The sequence below is a fragment of the Anopheles stephensi genome, chromosome 3 (assembly GCF_013141755.1).
Source record: "Anopheles stephensi strain Indian chromosome 3, UCI_ANSTEP_V1.0, whole genome shotgun sequence".
In the NCBI taxonomy this organism is placed as follows: domain Eukaryota; kingdom Metazoa; phylum Arthropoda; class Insecta; order Diptera; family Culicidae; genus Anopheles; species Anopheles stephensi.
In genome coordinates this window covers 1,354,343-1,371,069 of record NC_050203.1, presented here as the reverse complement: position 1 = coordinate 1,371,069, position 16,727 = coordinate 1,354,343, and the positions used below count along the sequence as shown (strand labels likewise).

The 16,727-nt window shown below is 47.1% G+C and overlaps 2 protein-coding genes across 2 annotated transcripts; both read left to right on the top strand.

Annotated features, from left to right (window-relative positions):
• The first annotated feature begins 2,537 nt into the window (after positions 1–2,537).
• LOC118512104 lies at positions 2,538–5,200 on the top strand. The gene is made up of 2 exons (XM_036056075.1): positions 2,538–4,548; positions 4,968–5,200. Exons 1-2 carry the CDS (start codon positions 3,915–3,917, stop codon positions 5,165–5,167), a joined length of 834 nt encoding a protein of 277 aa, XP_035911968.1. The 5' UTR covers positions 2,538–3,914; the 3' UTR covers positions 5,168–5,200.
• Positions 4,987–6,623, top strand: LOC118512099 (uncharacterized protein K02A2.6-like). Its single transcript, XM_036056066.1, has 2 exons — positions 4,987–5,447; positions 5,622–6,623. The coding sequence occupies exons 1-2, from the start codon at positions 5,202–5,204 to the stop codon at positions 6,345–6,347; spliced, it is 972 nt and encodes a 323-aa protein (XP_035911959.1). The 5' UTR covers positions 4,987–5,201; the 3' UTR covers positions 6,348–6,623.
• The last annotated feature ends 10,104 nt before the right edge of the window (positions 6,624–16,727 follow it).

Genomic DNA, 16,727 nt, shown 5'->3' with positions numbered 1-16,727 from the left:
CTGAGCGGTTTGTCCTTCGGCAGTTTTAAGGCCGGTGACTTCCGGCCAACGGATGCGGTACAAAATGGGATGGTTCTTTCGGGAAACCTTTACAACGGCGTGCCGGTTGAAGGAGCAGCGCACTCACTGGAACAAGCTTTGGTTCAGCTTTTTGGAGATAGATGGCCTCTTCTCAAACAGAAAAAGCATTCCACAGTTTGGTTTTCCAACAGAAGGTCTTTTCAGGCGTGAAAAATGTTGGGAAAGGATTAAACCCATGCTGACCTCTGGTCGAGGTAGATTCGGCTGAGTTTTTCTAGGTGAAAATATTCGTTCTCTTAAATTCTTTGAAAAGAAGCATAGTGAAGTGGAAATTTAATTTACTTCCGAACGCTCACGTCAGCCCATTGTTTTGACGGACGATAACTGGAACAGACGGTACAGCGAGTTTGATCTGCGTTGGGCTAAAAGCTTATCCTGGTAGTGGTAGATACAAAGAAAAGTTGACGTTTAAAGGGAACGAGATAGCTTTTAAAAGCATACTTCCGGCGTAAAACTCGCGTCGGCATTGCTACCTGTTGAGCAAACAATTTCAAACGCCACCAAGTATGCAATCCGCATGACAAAATTGACTTTTGGGAAATGTAAACTGTCAACGCGATTGTATCATAATTTCAGCAGACATTTGAAGTTCTAACACCATTATTGGAAAGGTAAACAATGCGAAACTCTCCGTAGCTTGAAAGGGGTTAGAAAAACAAACGTTTCAAGCACAGGTGATTTATAGCTAAAGATGTCCCTCGTAAGAGATGGCAATTTCAGCATCTTCTCGATTGCGGTTGTTCGCTGCAGAATGGAAAATTGTTTGAAGCAAGCTAAAAAAAACACAAGTCTCTCTTGACCGACTGCAACGATGGCAATCAAATATTTGCCTGTCAGAAGCAAGGTAAGGTTCTTGGACACCGCTACCTTGTGAAGACTGCGACACGACACGAAGAAGATACGGCGCGCTGGCAACCAAAAAACCCTATCGTCCTCTCAAAAAATATCTCCACGACGCTTTCTGCTCTGCGGTCATAGTATCCGCTTTTGCCTCTTTTCTTCAGTGACCAAGTTTGATCTAGTTTTTATTGCGTTTCATAGTTTCCCGTCGGTCACTCTTGAGCGGGTCTGCTGCACTCGAACAAGCGGGTTCTTGAGCAAGCGACTCGTCCGCAATCTCGTTGATCTCAGTCAACCCTTACCTCACACACACACAGAGGAGAAAAAATGAAATCTTGTGAATCGTAACCGCTTTCCCGGCGAGCATCGAGCAAAGGGTAGCGCCGGTTTGTTGAGCATACGACCACCGGGTGCACCGGGTTTTCCCCAAAGGTGCAAAAGGTGTAGCTGTAAGCTTAACATGCTGGACGAGCGGGTTCTGTGTTTCAAACTCCTAAAAGCACGGTGTTTCCACCGCACGCAAAGCAAACAGTGGATGAAAGCTGGTTCGAAAATTCCCCCGGTTCAGAAGACCCGCAGCATGCCGGAGATGAAACTGATAAATAATATATCAAGTTGTTAATTTCTTATTCCCAAAACCCCGTATCCCGTATCCTTAACGATTGGAAGAATGCGGGATTGCATGGATTCTGACACACGCACAGGTGATGAAAAGACGCGACCGGAAAGAGCAGCACGGAAATGTGAGGAATGCAAATTCTTCCACCCCGTAATTGGTTGCGAGGCCGTAGAATTCGGGGTGGAGAACAAGATTGGCAGCAAAGGCTCCAAGAATTTTCCGCATTCGCCAGCTTTTAGTTCGTTCAGTCGGAAGCAGGCTCTCACGCAGAAGCAAACAGAGGGCCGTTACAAGCAACCAGCAGATTATGTTCCGTCGGCCGAAATATTGGAATTTTATAAATAAACCTCAATAAAGGAAAAGGAAGTCATCTAACTCGTTGCTCGAGTAACGCCGCCATCCCTATTGATACTGTTTGGCGAAGTGTGTGCAGTTAGCAGTCGGCGAGGCAGCGAAAAACTTTTTCCCGGAAGCATCCAAAAAACTCAAGGTGCGGATATTCCGCCGAACTTTCAGAATGTTAAAATGAACACAGGCTTACGTTCACCTTCGTCAGCATACTGAATCGAGCAGAGGAAGAGTAAGAGAGAGACAAAATCAAACATTAAGTACGTAAGTATCTGGCCGTGCTTGCCAAACCGTCTAATTAGCTGATAAAAGTCTGACAAAAGGGCGCCCAGGTTCGGCGAAGGTATGCAAAACAGCCTACACGCGTCTTAAAATTAGTAGTTGATTACTTCCTGATGATTCTTTGTTGTACTGTCGAAGGATACGGATTCAGCATTAAAATGCCATTTGCTGGTATACTTTACCTTGGGCCTTGCTCCATTCTAATGCGCGTAATCCACCGCGACAAATCGAATCACGGAAATGAATCGATCGAGCCGTTCCGATGGTTTAGCGAGAATTTCGTGCAAAATGTCAGCAAACGCCTCTCCAGCTATTCTTAGCATAAACGAACCCGAACGGAGCAGAACACAATCAACAGGGCCTGGCGATGGTGTTACAGCTTGTGCATTAGCAAAGTTAGTAATTAAAACAGTAAATTCAAACCCAACACCAGTGTGTAGGAGCTAACGACAATGAACAACCTGCTGCCATCCCACCGCCCAAAGTTTTTGGTCGATTTTATTGAAGTTGTTAATACACAGGTACATCCCATTGCCTACACCTGTACACCGTCTAGAGCAGAGGCTTAAACTTGCTCGTTTGTGAATTAAATGTTCGATTGTTCAGCTTCCCCACACCAAGAAAAGGACGTACAACTATTTTTGCTTATCTGTCAAACCGCTCCAAGGCGCCTGTATTTGATGACTATTTTCAGACTGCTGACGTTAGCGTTTCGTTTTGCAGTCCCTTCTGGAGTTGTGGAGCATCTCGATGCAGATGCAAACAGACCGAGTGATAGAGAGGGAGCTACGTTGCTTGTATTCGATTCACGTCTGATCCGTATAATTATGTGCTCGAGCAAAGGTCCAGAAGGTCACAACTTTTTAGCACCCATCGTTTGCATAACATATCGAACCATTAACGTGGACTTAACCTACCACCTAAATGCTGCGGTTAATAGCACGATTCAGTTTCCCACTGCCAAGGAATGTGTGCGAGCTTTGCTGGTTGACGAACGATGGCGAGCTGTTATCACGTACGCGAAAGAAGTGGTGGTGATAAGTTGAACTGCTCACCGAAGCCTTCTAAAGCTCGTTCAAATTGAAACACTCCAAAATCTGTGAGTTTCTGTGTTGTACCTCCACGGTCAAACTAAGTCAGATCTTTATCGATAAACTTTTGACAGTTGAATGGCTGCCTTGAAATATGGGAGGATGCTTTTATCAATTCAGTTTAGTTTCATTACGGATCACGACTCTCTGGAGACTTGCAATAGGGTAAAGAGAATCTTGATCAACCTAAAAATAACATACTCTGAGGCGTTTTAAAATCCGCCTTAATGCACGCTATCCACGTGTTGAGTGTATACTCGACCAAGCAGCGGAGGCCCGGACCGTAACGCCGTTACTCGGTCCTGTCAACGGATGACAGCGATCGACGTGCCATGCGGTTCATCCTTCGTGTTCGGGCTTCGGGACCGATCGGCCTCTTTCTTGATCCAGCCGCTGCCGAGACAGGACGCGTTAGACGAGCGAAGTTTTAGCCTGTGTGTGTGTGCGTGTGTAATAAGTGTAATAAGTGTAATGTAATAAATAAGTTTTAATTTGTTGTAAAACCGCAATCGTCCGCGTACCGGCATCATTGTCTCCCCCGATATCACCAACATAAAAGTGGCGACGAGGAAATTTGGTAAAAAAAAAAAAAGTGATACACACGCAGAGCAACAATTCCTTCCTCACGCAAACGCCGTCGTACGGACTCATCGATGGAGGAAGAGCAGCGCCGTCTCTCGCAGCAGTTCGAAACCCCGGGTACTGCGTTACTACAACCCGGATACGGCCAACCGCTCCCGTCAAACGCTCCAGCGGTCGAGCAGCAGGGATCTCAAGCGTCCTCGGTACATTTTTCGCCATCGCTATCATCAGCGCCCACAAGCCTTCATCCGCCATCGCTCGCTCCAGCCGCTTCGATGCAGCACCCGCCATCGCTACCAGGCGTGTCACAAAACGGTGAGCCAACAATGTATCAAATAATGCAGCTTCTACGCCAATTAATGACAAAAATTGAGCAACAGCCACCAGCATCACTGCCCACAAACGCATCGCAGCAGCAGCTACCAGTAGTGCATCCGCCAAGTGCATCACAGCAGCAACCACTAGTATCGGAAATCGCGTCGCAACCGCAGCAGCAGCATCGGTCAGCTCCAGCCAATCCGGAGCAAATCCTGGACTCGCTGGCGAGAAACATCACCGAATTCCGCTTCGAGGCTGAAGCCGGTCTAACGTTCGAGGCGTGGTACTCGCGCTACGAGGATCTGTTCGTCAGTGATGCAGCCAGGATTGACGATGCGGCCAAGGTACGAATGCTTATGCGGAAGCTAGGATCAATGGAGCATGAGAGTAGCCGCAGACGCCTCATCGGTTGGGCTCGGAGCCACCATTAGCCACAAGTTTCCGGATGGATCAATAAAGGTGGTGCAGCACGCGTCACGGGCTCTAACGAAAGCAGAAGAGGGGTACAGCCAGATTGACCGCGAAGGACTGGCTATCATCTTTGCAGTAACCCGATTCCACAAGATGCTTTATGGCAGGCATTTCCGCCTCCAAACCGACCACAAGCCATTGCTGCGCATCTTTGGATCAAAAAAGGGAATTCCTGTGTATACTGCCAACCGGCTGCAGCGGTTCGCTCTAGCGCTGCAGCTATACGACTTCGAAATCGAGTACATACCCACGGATAAATTCGGCAATGCAGACCTGCTGTCGCGGCTCATCAGCAAGCACGCGAAACCGGAGCAGGAGTACATGATCGCGAAGAAGTTGCAGCAGCTACGGAAAAGGACCCTCTACTGCGCGAAGTGTACCGCTACGTCCAATCGGGTTGGCCAGGCAAGGTCAGTTATGGTGCGGAATTGGCCCAATTCCACAACAGAAGGGAAGCACTGACGACCGTTGGCGACTGTATCCTCTTCGGAGAGAGGATTGTGATTCCCGCAGCTTTGCAGCAGAGATGCCTTAGACAGCTTCATCAAGGGCATCCGGGCATCCAGCGAATGAAGGCGATTGCGCGCAGTTTCGTGTATTGGCCATCATTGGACAGCGACATCGCCGATCGAGTTGCTTCATGCGAAGCATGCCAGGCTGCGGCGAAATCACCACCATCCCAGATACCATCATGTTGGCCGAAGCCACCTGGGCCTTGGCACCGCGTACACATCGATTACGCTGGACCTGTGGAGGGAGCCTATTTCCTGATTGCGGTAGATGCCTACTCCAAGTGGCCGGAAATCATTAAAACTGCAAGTATTACCTCATTCGCTACCATATCTATTTTGCGAGGAATATTTGCCAGATTTGGACCGCCAGTTACATTGGTCAGCGACAACGGTACCCAGTTCTCCAGCGAGGCCTTCAAGGAGTTCTGTGAGTGTAACGGCATCGACCATGTTCGCACACCGCCTTTTCATCCACAGTCCAACGGCCAGGCAGAGCGATTTGTGGATACCTTCAAGCGATCACTGAAGAAAATACGGGCGAGGAACGTGTCCCTTGAAGAGGCCCTGGACTTGTTTCTTCTCACGTATCGCTCAACACCAAATCCTGCTTTGGACCAGCGCACACCAGCCGAAGTGATGTTTGGAAGAACGACCAGGACAATTCATCATCTATTGCGCCCTCCTGCAGCATCGGAGTCTACAGCGAAGGATGACTTTCGTGAATACCAGCCTGGTGATTTAGTGTATGCCAAGGTGTATCGGGCAAACTCTTGGAATTGGATAGCAGGGAGGATTGCTCGCAGAATTGGCAACGTCATGTACGAGGTTGTGTCGCACGACCAGAGAAGACTTCGGCGTCATGTGAATCAGCTCCGCCGCCGTGTCGCTAGCTCATCAGAACGGAACGAGATGGATCAGCACCAATTTCCCCTTAGTTTACTTTTAGATGAGATGAGTTTGACGTCTCGTCAGCAGTCGCCGTCCGCTTCGCTGCCAACGGAGCCAGCCTCATCTTCAGCAGCACCGGCGCTGACAGGGGTTCAGCGAGCACCGGCATCATCGCCAGCATCATCCGTGCAACCGGAGGTACAACGAGCGGCTTCGTCTAGTGGCAGCAGCAACACCCAGCAGACACAGCTACCACGACGATCTTCTAGGACTAGAAGACTGCCTCGTAGGTTCAGCGCGTATCGGCTGAATTAAAAGGGGGAGGTGTTGAGTGTATACTCGACCAAGCAGCGGAGGCCCGGACCGTAACGCCGTTACTCGGTCCTGTCAACGGATGACAGCGATCGACGTGCCATGCGGTTCATCCTTCGTGTTCGGGCTTCGGGACCGATCGGCCTCTTTCTTGATCCAGCCGCTGCCGAGACAGGACGCGTTAGACGAGCGAAGTTTTAGCCTGTGTGTGTGTGCGTGTGTAATAAGTGTAATAAGTGTAATGTAATAAATAAGTTTTAATTTGTTGTAAAACCGCAATCGTCCGCGTACCGGCATCATTGTCTCCCCCGATATCACCAACATAAAACCACGCGACACAATTCGGTTGGGAAAGCTTTACAAAGCGCTTGTTGATCAGCGCGAGTGTCGGTCCCGATGGGACAAAATGGAAGAGAAAATCAATAATCAATTAATCCCACCATTATTAGAGTAGAACTTTTGCAATGTCAATTCCACCTCACGTTTAACGAGAAAAGTTTGGGCAGCTTTAAACACAACTCGATGTACAAACAGATTTTACCGAAACTTTGTTTTGGAACGTTTGTTTTGGAGCGCATGTCTTAATCCGCCCTTAATAGCGCTTTTCCCTCTGCAAACGCTCCGTAAAAGGTCAAATTTAACGACGTTACAGCGGAACCTGATTGATTAATTGATGGAAACCATCCGTGAATCCGGCAGTGCAACATGAAGCTGTCCCGAGGATACTTCGTCTATTTTAAACTGCAGCTACCACCCGTTTTACCCATTTGCATAAAGATTGTAGCGTGAAAATCGATTCAATTTCGAACGTGATTGCAGTTGAACGTGACACCATCCGGTTCCGTTTCGGTGCGCTGTTGGTGCAACGAACCTGATCCAACGGGGGTTCTGAGGTGACATGTAGTCCGGTATAAGGACAAATAATGCACTCCATTGATGCGTCAGTTGCATTTTCCGGCAGGACTCGGAATCGGTTCATTGTAATCTTGGGCGATTAATATGATTTATGGTTGCATCGCTTTGGTTTAGCTGGTGCATTATTGGGCGATATTGTTGTCCTCATTTTTAAGAATCGATTTGAGATCTACATTTCTTCATTTTGAATTATAATCACTACAGCAGTAAGGGGCCCAGGGGCACACTTTGAATTGAATGTTACCATTTTCGGTGAGCGTAAAGCGCACATGCTGGGGATCCCGGGAACCAACCACCATTACGTACGGTTCAACAGCTCCCAAAACACCTCTTATACACCTGCAGGCCAGCATCCGTTAGCTTACCGGGGTGTAAAATAATCTCATTAATTTAGATCGCATTATTGCGCATTACATCGCGAACGGCTTGTGGGCCCATTTTGTGATAAATTGCCTACATGCAGGCGTGCGCGAACACACGCTCGCACGCGTAAATACGCTTTGCCCGCAGGTCACACCACAATGTTGGCACAACATTTTCCGACCACACCGGTGGCAACCGGGAAGGTGTGAGAAGTAACGCAAAAATGCACCAAGTGTGGAATTTGTGCAAACATTTACATTTTACACTGAGCGCCAATATAATAACGGCGTTTTGGCGTTAAAAGGGTTCTACTTGTTTGCACCGCTGAGCTAAAATATTATGACAACCAAATTAACACCTAGTCTGTTGGTCAGCCTGCTGGTCTAAACGGACAAACGAGTACAATAAAATCGATCATGGGTCGCGTCGACGTCCAGTGACGACGTGATAAGTCACCCGGGGAAGCAATGGAACAAGTTGCAAATAATTATCACCATTTTGAACGGCCAACCGTATAGTTTGTGCTTGCTGACGCTAAAAGCTTACGGTCAGTTTGTATGCAAAACGAATATTCCGCCCACCAATTTGAGCGCTGTGTAGAACGACATGAACCGAGACAAAATCGATATTTTGTTTTATTTTTAAACCAGCAAAACCCCAACTCCAATCGAACCCGAAACGATGGGTGACCATCGCCATGTTGTCTATTTTACGATAAATTGTGTGCTGGCCCGGGAGATCTGGCAGCTCGCCTTTTTTCGCTCGCTTAATCGATAATTTGATGAAAATTTTACACACCTTCCAACAGAATCCACCCAAGATGAGCGTTTCCTCGGTGAAAGTGAAAGCGAACGTTGTCACCCTGGAGAGCTCCACGAAGGACGAATTTAGGCGGACCGCCTAGCGTGGCCTGCTCGTCGTCGGGTTGCGTCCATTATTAAATCGGATATAAATGGGACATGTTTCCATTGTGCTGAATTTAATTAAACGTAACGAGGTTTTGCTTTCTTTCATTGTTTCCTTGGCCATCGTGACATTCGGGCCGCTTGCTTTACGGATACACGATTAGGATCCGCTCGATCCAGAAGTTTACCGTGTTGCTTTCCAAAGATTTACTTTTCGTTTTTGGTGCTTTGTGTGCGATCCTTTGTTGGGTTGAATTATTTTGGAGATATTAAGGAAGAAAAACATTGTTGGCCACAAACATTGGTAGCACTTTATGCAATCAAAATAGGAAACCGGACCACACAATCATGCGCTGCTGAATGCGTTGTGATGAATTGTCAACATTGTTGCGGATTAAAAATGCGGAACAGTATGGTTGATTTGAAATAGCTTTCAATTCAATTAAATTCCATGTAATAAACCAAATAAAGAGCGGGCCAAGCGGAAGGCAGAACATTTTTTCTTTACATTTCAAATGAGCATACACGCTTAATTTGATGGCTAACCGCAGCGGTCAGATTCATTGGAAAACGTTAAAAAACGCGCCTGAATGTATGCAATCTGTATGGCAAAAAAATATTTCTTTTATAGGTCCGTTTCTTTAATTCCGCAAGTTACTTTCAGCTTCAAACAACACAAAACGAGCCTGAAAATAACATTGATTGATATGAAATGGCTCACCACTTCGCGCCTTTGTATCGAAAACCCCATTTTCCCGTCCATTTGCGGCGGGGGTCACTAAACCCCACACTTTGACTTTGGCTGACGAGTTTGACTTTTTTGTCCGGTCTAATAGGGATCAATTTCGATTTCCTTACATCCCGTTCTCAACTAAAATAAACCAAAACGAAACCCCAAACACACATCCGTTCCGCACAACCCATCGAGCGGCCAACGAGAAGCATCGCAACATTGGGGCCGTAAATTTACGTCACCTACGACGACCCTCGGTTTTTAGCTTTTGATGGGAAATTTATTGCGAGCTCCTTCATGCTATAATACCCAACAACACCCCAACCAGCAGAATACGTCCACTTGATACGCGTGGTGCGCGTTGATGCGTGGTACCCCTTTAATACCGTGGTACCACCTGAGCTGGCAACAATTATACACACCGGCATGCTGTTAACAATACGTTGCGAAAACCCCGGCCATCTAACTCGTCCACCCGGCAGAAGAAACTCCTGGAGAGGGCTTATACGCTTAGCTTACTTCCCAAATTCCGGTGGGAAGGGTGGGCCAGCGCAGGAGCAACGGGACGTTAACGATCTGCCATGCTGCTCCACTTAAGGACCCTCGTGAAACCGTACGATTATCTCCAAAACCACACCTCAGAAAAGCGGGTCCAGCTAATGATGGGTTGGTGCGTATGTGGGGAACTTTTCGCTTCACGGGTAGAGCTTAACACCCTTTTTTCACGCTTTAAAATAATGACAAGATACGCTCATTGTTATGGCCAGCAATCCTACGGGGAAACATTAACAATTTTATTGTAATGAGTGGTCCAAATATGGACTTCCGAAATTGACTTCCGAAAACCTATTCACCGGTAAGTATAATTGCCAAAATCCTGCCATCAACTGTCGCCGGATTTGATCCCATCAGCAAAGTTACATCTAACAAGACGTTAAGTTGTTTGATTGTTATCCATCAGCTTCCAACCTTCGCATTACTGACCTTGGCCAGATGTGCACCACTTATCGTTTATCAAAAACAAATCGGTACAAAGTTCATCGACGAGCAGCTCTCGAGAAAGTTGTTCACAAACAGTGCCAACGCTTCCCAGCCAACAGCTGGTTCTTCGTGAATCTCGCATGCAGAACGAAGACAAACGGCTGACTTTGGATGGTTTTGGGTTGTTCGGACGGAACTTTTGCTCGGGAGTTTGAAGACTGGACTGGACTTGGCTGGCAGCTCTCCAGTTGCCTGTGGTGTTTATTGTTCCTTGTGAGTGGATCAATCGAGAAGCGCACACTGAAGAGCTCTTGGCGGTGATCTTGAAGAAGATTCACCCCGAGCTGCCGTGGATGCTGCAATCGGAATCAGAAAGCGGGGGAAAGCCCTTGGATGGAACAAGTTTGTAAGAAACTCGTGTTAGATCGAGCCAAGCACTCATTATCGGGGTGTAGAAAAAACAAGTTCGCTTCATTGGTCTTGCGCTAGAGTGTAGTATCAGTAGCTTGGATGAAAATCCCTAGCGCTGACCTGGTTTTCGCCTTCATTAGCGTCAAGTGTGGGGAAGGCGGGAGACTACAAATGAAAATTGAAATGGAAACTTGATCCGGATTCTGTTGCTACAACCGGCAACTCTTGGTGTGACAATGCACTTAAAATTCGCCAATTTATGTTCAACCATGTTCCGAGAATCAACAGTGCGAGATAATAAGCTGAACTTCCGCGAGAAAACAACACATTTGGCGCATGTGTCCAAACGATGGCAAGTGGAAGCGGGATGCCGAATGTGTTAATGAAATGGAAACAACAGCCCTGTGCACAGTGACTTTCTCAGCAATCTGCAACTTGCTATTATTGTTCGCCAAACGATGATGTTTCGCGTTCGAGAAGAACGCGTTCATTTCTGGCTCATATTAAGCAAACAACCCTAAGGTCCCGCCACCCGAACCCCATGAAGCTCGGGAAGCCATGTTGTCGACGATTCTAATGAATACACACTACTTGCGCTTCACACTCATCGCGCCCGCCGAACCACCTGCAGGACGTGGTCCATCTTTTCGCGTACGATGCTGGTGTAACAAGCGAAATTAGCACAATTACGTTTTATTATTATGATTATTTTTTGCCCACTTTTTTACCGGGCCACCCAACTCTGCCCGAGATGGGCTTGAATGTGTGCTGGGCTGTCTATATTCATGGACTGCTGTATTATGATTTGTTTATATGATGGCATACGTGTGAATGGGGGAGTCGCGGGGCATAAGAGGGTCGTTAGACACGATACGAACGATACAGTCGGAAAAGAGGACCATCATAATCATAGTGTACGCCGATACGATTGAATGATGCGATAAAGAAAAAACGGGGAAACGATACCACAATCGAGTCTATCAACTGACAGTCGGCACTGTCCAACGCCTTGCCCGCCTTCCGCGTGACATTTCAGCCGAGAAAACACAATAATGACTCTAACAAGGTGTTCCGTTTGCCCTTCCGCGCTTCACAAGACATGCCGAAGCGCTGTCTCTTTAGCTACCATCTTCCTGGCCACGTCCGACAACACGCTGGGCTGTGGTTTGGATGACAATGACAGTCTGTGTGTGTGTGTGCTAAGCAAACCCAATAATTTTGATTCCATTCCAGGGAGTATCGCTGTTTTTTTCTATGTTCCGCCTCGAAGGCCAATCCCATTTACTAACCTCCCAAGGCTAGCAGCTACTCGATACCATCAAACGCGCTCTAGTAGGTCATAATCGGGTGATGTGACTATAAAAGTTGCATAATTTTAGGCTTCAATCGTTAAGCAGAGCAGAGCGCCTAAAGTTATACTATTTGCATCGTCAAAGCACAAGTATCTGTTTCCCAGAATTATAGTAAAAACAAGGTCAACACAAAAAAGCTATTAGCAACCGCTTTTCATCACGCTCGATCGCGTTAACCTTGAATTTGTGACAGTTCACAAACAGTAATGGGCGATCGATGGATGGGATAATGTCGTTGGACGTCACGTTTGACAGCAAGTGTCACTGGCATAGTAGTGGTGAATGTCTGATAGGATTGCCGAAAAATAGAACTAAAGAAAAGCCTTCCATAACGCTTGGGTTTAGTGGATGAATTTTTCATCCAACAATCTGTGGTGCGATTTACGGTTGTTTGTTGGAGAAAATTGTTCGGCAAAGATTTATGGGTTTCAGAAAATAATGCCCCCGAAATTCCACCTGTAGGTACTCATTCGACTTGGAATCTTTGCAGTAACGTGCAACTGCTCGTACTTTATGAGACAGCGAAGCATCAGCTCGTGTGGCGATGAGCACCATACCGGCTCTATTCTAAACAGTCTATGCACTCGGACGCCGGGAATGACGCAAACTGGAACGGGTCGGCGTTTAGAGTTCGCGGCGTGAGTAATTTATTGACATTTCATGACTCGCTGCGTACAAGAAATGATACAACCAGCTGATTTCCGCAAGCTGCAACGCTTTTGCGCCAATAATAGCCTTGCAGGTCGGTTCGCCGATGGTCGCGCGCGCTCCTTGGTCTAGCCAGCATCACGCTGGGGTACGCTGGGTGATCGATTTCGTTCTGCCGAACTGGGAATATGGAGCGTTCCGTCCAGTTATTTATGGGTTCCACTACATTACGGGTCCGCAGGGAGTGGGCACAAACACAAACACACACACACACACACACACACTCAGGCACATGACACGCACGAACACGCAATCGTTCATGGACCGTGCGCAAATAAATCGCCCAGCCAGCTAGCCAGCCACTGCTCAGATGGCGCACGGTCAGGGGGCAAAACAGTGTAAACAAACATTCGTTGACTAATTTCAACAAATAATAATCTCCATCTGGAAGATGTGAGAGAAAGGCCATAGGTTTGTGTGTGTGTGTTTTTGACTGGCTTAGTAAACGCAGACTGTTGCACATACACTGTAGGAGATGAAATGTAAATGGAGATGGCTCGGGAAGTAGTTTGCTAATTAGCCATTTTCCACGCTGTGTTGCTTGCGCCAGCGAGCGGAGTTAAAAACTTTACGACGCTCGAAACCGGACTACATTTTTATTAGCACTAATTTACAGCATTGTGTAAGTTTGTCATAAACCAACTGCTTCGGCCGGTCGGTTGGAAGGAAGCAACACTCTACGCCGTCAACCTTGAGGCTGAACTTCCTGAACCCTTTCTGAGGTCGTAAAAAAGAAAGCCAATCAGGACCGCAGGCGGACAACACACATACACTTTCACACTAATGAATCACAAAGCCCACTCGAACCAGATGGCCCATAATTTGAAAGGCTCTCCTATTTCAATATCGTTTGCCGGATGAGGGCCGGACCGGTAAGGGCGAACGAATGTATTCCTGGATGGAATAATTGAAATCATACACAAACAAGATGTGTCTTCCAATCTGGGACGTTCAGTTTTTTTTGTCACGAACTCAGGAACACTCTCCGCACATTGTCCATATGATCCACAGAACCACACACAAACACTCGCTCACAGGAGGACCATCGTTACGCTAGTCCCGAGTTTTGGTTGGTTGTTAAAATTTACCGCGTTTCATTGGTCCGGTGGGATCGTCAGTATTCGGGGCGGTTTGGGAATGTCTGTCTGAAACAATCTTCAGCTCTCCCGTCCATTCGTCCCAACGAGCCCCTTGGGAAGCTGTCAAGAACCGTAACCACTTTATGAACCTTTTGGGAGGATAGAAAACATCCCTAACCATCCAGAATAATAACCAATGAATGCCATCACGCCCGATGCATTTCGGCCTCGGTATAATCACAATAAAAAAGCATCGTCACGTACTGACGACGTGGAGGAGTTGCGATAAAAACCACTTCAATGGACGGACGTCACGGGATTAGCCGGGGATTAAACGGGATCGATTTGAATGTGTACGGTGATAAAGCATTCCAATAAAATCTCCAACACCATGTGAACTGACTTTTAATCAAATCGTGGAAGGTCAAAAAAAGGTAGCATAAAATCACGTAGAGAATGATTCTAAAACCTTTCTGCATCAGCTGTTTCCCAGCTGCTCTCCAATTTATTCCCACTTTGACGCCATTTTGAATGATCCGGAATTAAAAACTAACTCGCACGAGCAGCGCGCATACGGTGTTCGGTGTCTGTGTATGCATACGGAGACTTTGCACATTTATTACACATTCCCGTTGGGGTAGGCTTATTGATTATTCATCCAAATTATCCTGGTCACGGCACCGAGCGAGATTCCTCCCTTGGGAGAGGGTTCGCTATTCATTATTCAGCCTTATTTCCATCTTCACGGTTCGACAACTATCTCGACTATTCACTCGATGCCACTCCCAGCGGTGCGGCATTGGTGTTGTTTATCAGGCTACCTCCACGCCTTGCCCCCTATCCCTTATGTGTATGTGTGGCGGGGCTCCTTAAGCCGCTTATCAAAATCGTCGATCGATTCGGGTTCGGTTTCGAGTGAGAATGAAAAATTCATTACCATCAGTCGGCGATACATTGTGTGCTGTTCTGTATTGTGCTTTCCATGAGCAGATTGCAAAAGCATCGTTCGATCGATTGACCCCTCGTTATGGGATGTCTAATGATGACGAATATTTCACCAGGATCAGCTCAACCATCTTGACGCTTATTATCCGGCATCGTAAGCAGGGCAAATGTCAAGATGCAAGCCCCCACGATGCAAAGAATGATGTCGGCCCATTTATCAGCACACAGCACAGTCACACACTCGGCCCAATCGATTCCAATCATCCGTTTCTGCTCACCTACAACGTCCTACAAAATGGCCTCCGTTTTCCACTTTTTAGTACGTCACTTCAGATAAACAACACCAAATTCGAGGCGGTGCGTGAGTGACATTGTACCTTCCCAAGGTCAATTTCCACCTGCTCTTTCCTTCGTCCGGATCCCGCGGCATGCGATGGAAAAATAAACATTCACGAGGACGCCGAAATTGATGTCCTTTTTTTAGAGTTACCAAGAACGGGTTTCGTCACTTTAACGCCGGCCCGAACTAAATCGACAGACAAGCAAGCGCGAACTGACTCATCGTTGTGCACGGTTCGAGCGAGCGAGTTTTCCCTGCACGTTTTCGCACACGTGTGAAATACAATTTTCCAATTTCCAATCAATTTGCAGTTACCTTTTTGATTCTTTTACGGCACAAGTAAACTATTGACTGATGTTCTATCGCGTTAACCATTAGGCAGGTCGATTTTCGTTTCATATGCCTCTTATCTGCATAAAATTTAAACACTCTTTAGCATCGCGCCAGCGAGTGGTGTCAAATCCTGTTGTCCCTTTCATTAATTAATCGGTTTACCAATTTAACACAACCATTCCATCAACCGGCACCTGCAGCAAATGGAGGTCAAATCGATCCTAATTCCAGCCTGCCTGCTGTTCTCATCCATCACAACGTACGCGAAAGGTGAGAATCGTGCGGATGCGGATAGATTTACGATCGTAACACCTGATTCTCGGCCCAATCGGATAACAAATTAATGGCACCACGAAAACAGCCTGTCGGTGCATGCAGAACGGTAGCCTTCATCCACTGGAAGCGTAGAAATATCGATTTTCCTGCCACTGAACAGGTTTGACCGACCATGCTCGCAACAACGGCAGCTCCCGTAAGCTGTGCGACACACGGCAAAACACCAAATTATGCCTGCAAAAGGTGATGCTGGGATGCCGTGGACCAAACGTGAGCATGAGTGTTTATTTACTGTCTTCCCTTGCACTGTGGTGATCCGTACGGAGCGTGACCTCAACCAGTCAGCCCTTAGGAAAGGCCATCCCGGTGTCAGCGCGAAAGAAGAGACAAACAACGGAAACCAAACACACTTGCACACGTACACAAGCCCCAGCCAAGCTTCCGCTGGTCGCTGTTTCTTCCGACATCCGGCAGAAGCCGTAGTATCGTCGCCGGAAGTCATTCGGAATCCTGCCCTATGTCACAAAAATAATAAAACAAAACAGAACAACACCTTCAAGACATGCTAAGGCTCGAGTCATTGCCGAGGTCGGATAGACACTGTTTGGGTTTTGTATCTGACCTTCGGAATTAGATTTGGAGCGAGGAGAAGGTTCACGTGGCGCTTAGTCGGTGGAACGGGATGAGCACAGCCTCGAACCGTGGAAGGAACCGGAAATCATATTTTGTGATCAAAAATCTTTCAATTCCATCATGGCAGACGGGCTTCACGCAATGGATCGATGAGTCGTAGCTTAGTGCGGATAGACACGAACGGTTTCCCAATATTGGTGGAGGCGCATGGTGGTTTGTAAAGTTCGATGAAGACGCATGGTGGTTTGTGAAAATTGTTTGATAAAATATCATGTAACGATTGTCACCTGGGTTAGTTGTACAAAAACACTCATCAGTATGGATCGATGCTCATTACACTAGGTTTGAAGGGCATTGGTTTTGATTAGGCCAGATTATGGATGATGAGGATGGAAATGAACAATTAAAG

Bases quoted from the DNA above. Each gene is read 5' to 3' on its own strand.
- LOC118512099 (XM_036056066.1), top strand. From the start codon at position 5,202: ATGAAGGCGATTGCGCGCAGTTTCGTGTATTGGCCATCATTGGACAGC. The intron at 5,448-5,621 runs GCAAGTATTACC...TTTCATCCACAG, and splicing joins GGCCGGAAATCATTAAAACT to TCCAACGGCCAGGCAGAGCG.
- LOC118512104 (XM_036056075.1), top strand. From the start codon at position 3,915: ATGGAGGAAGAGCAGCGCCGTCTCTCGCAGCAGTTCGAAACCCCGGGT. The intron at 4,549-4,967 runs GTAGCCGCAGAC...GATCGCGAAGAA, and splicing joins AGGATCAATGGAGCATGAGA to GTTGCAGCAGCTACGGAAAA.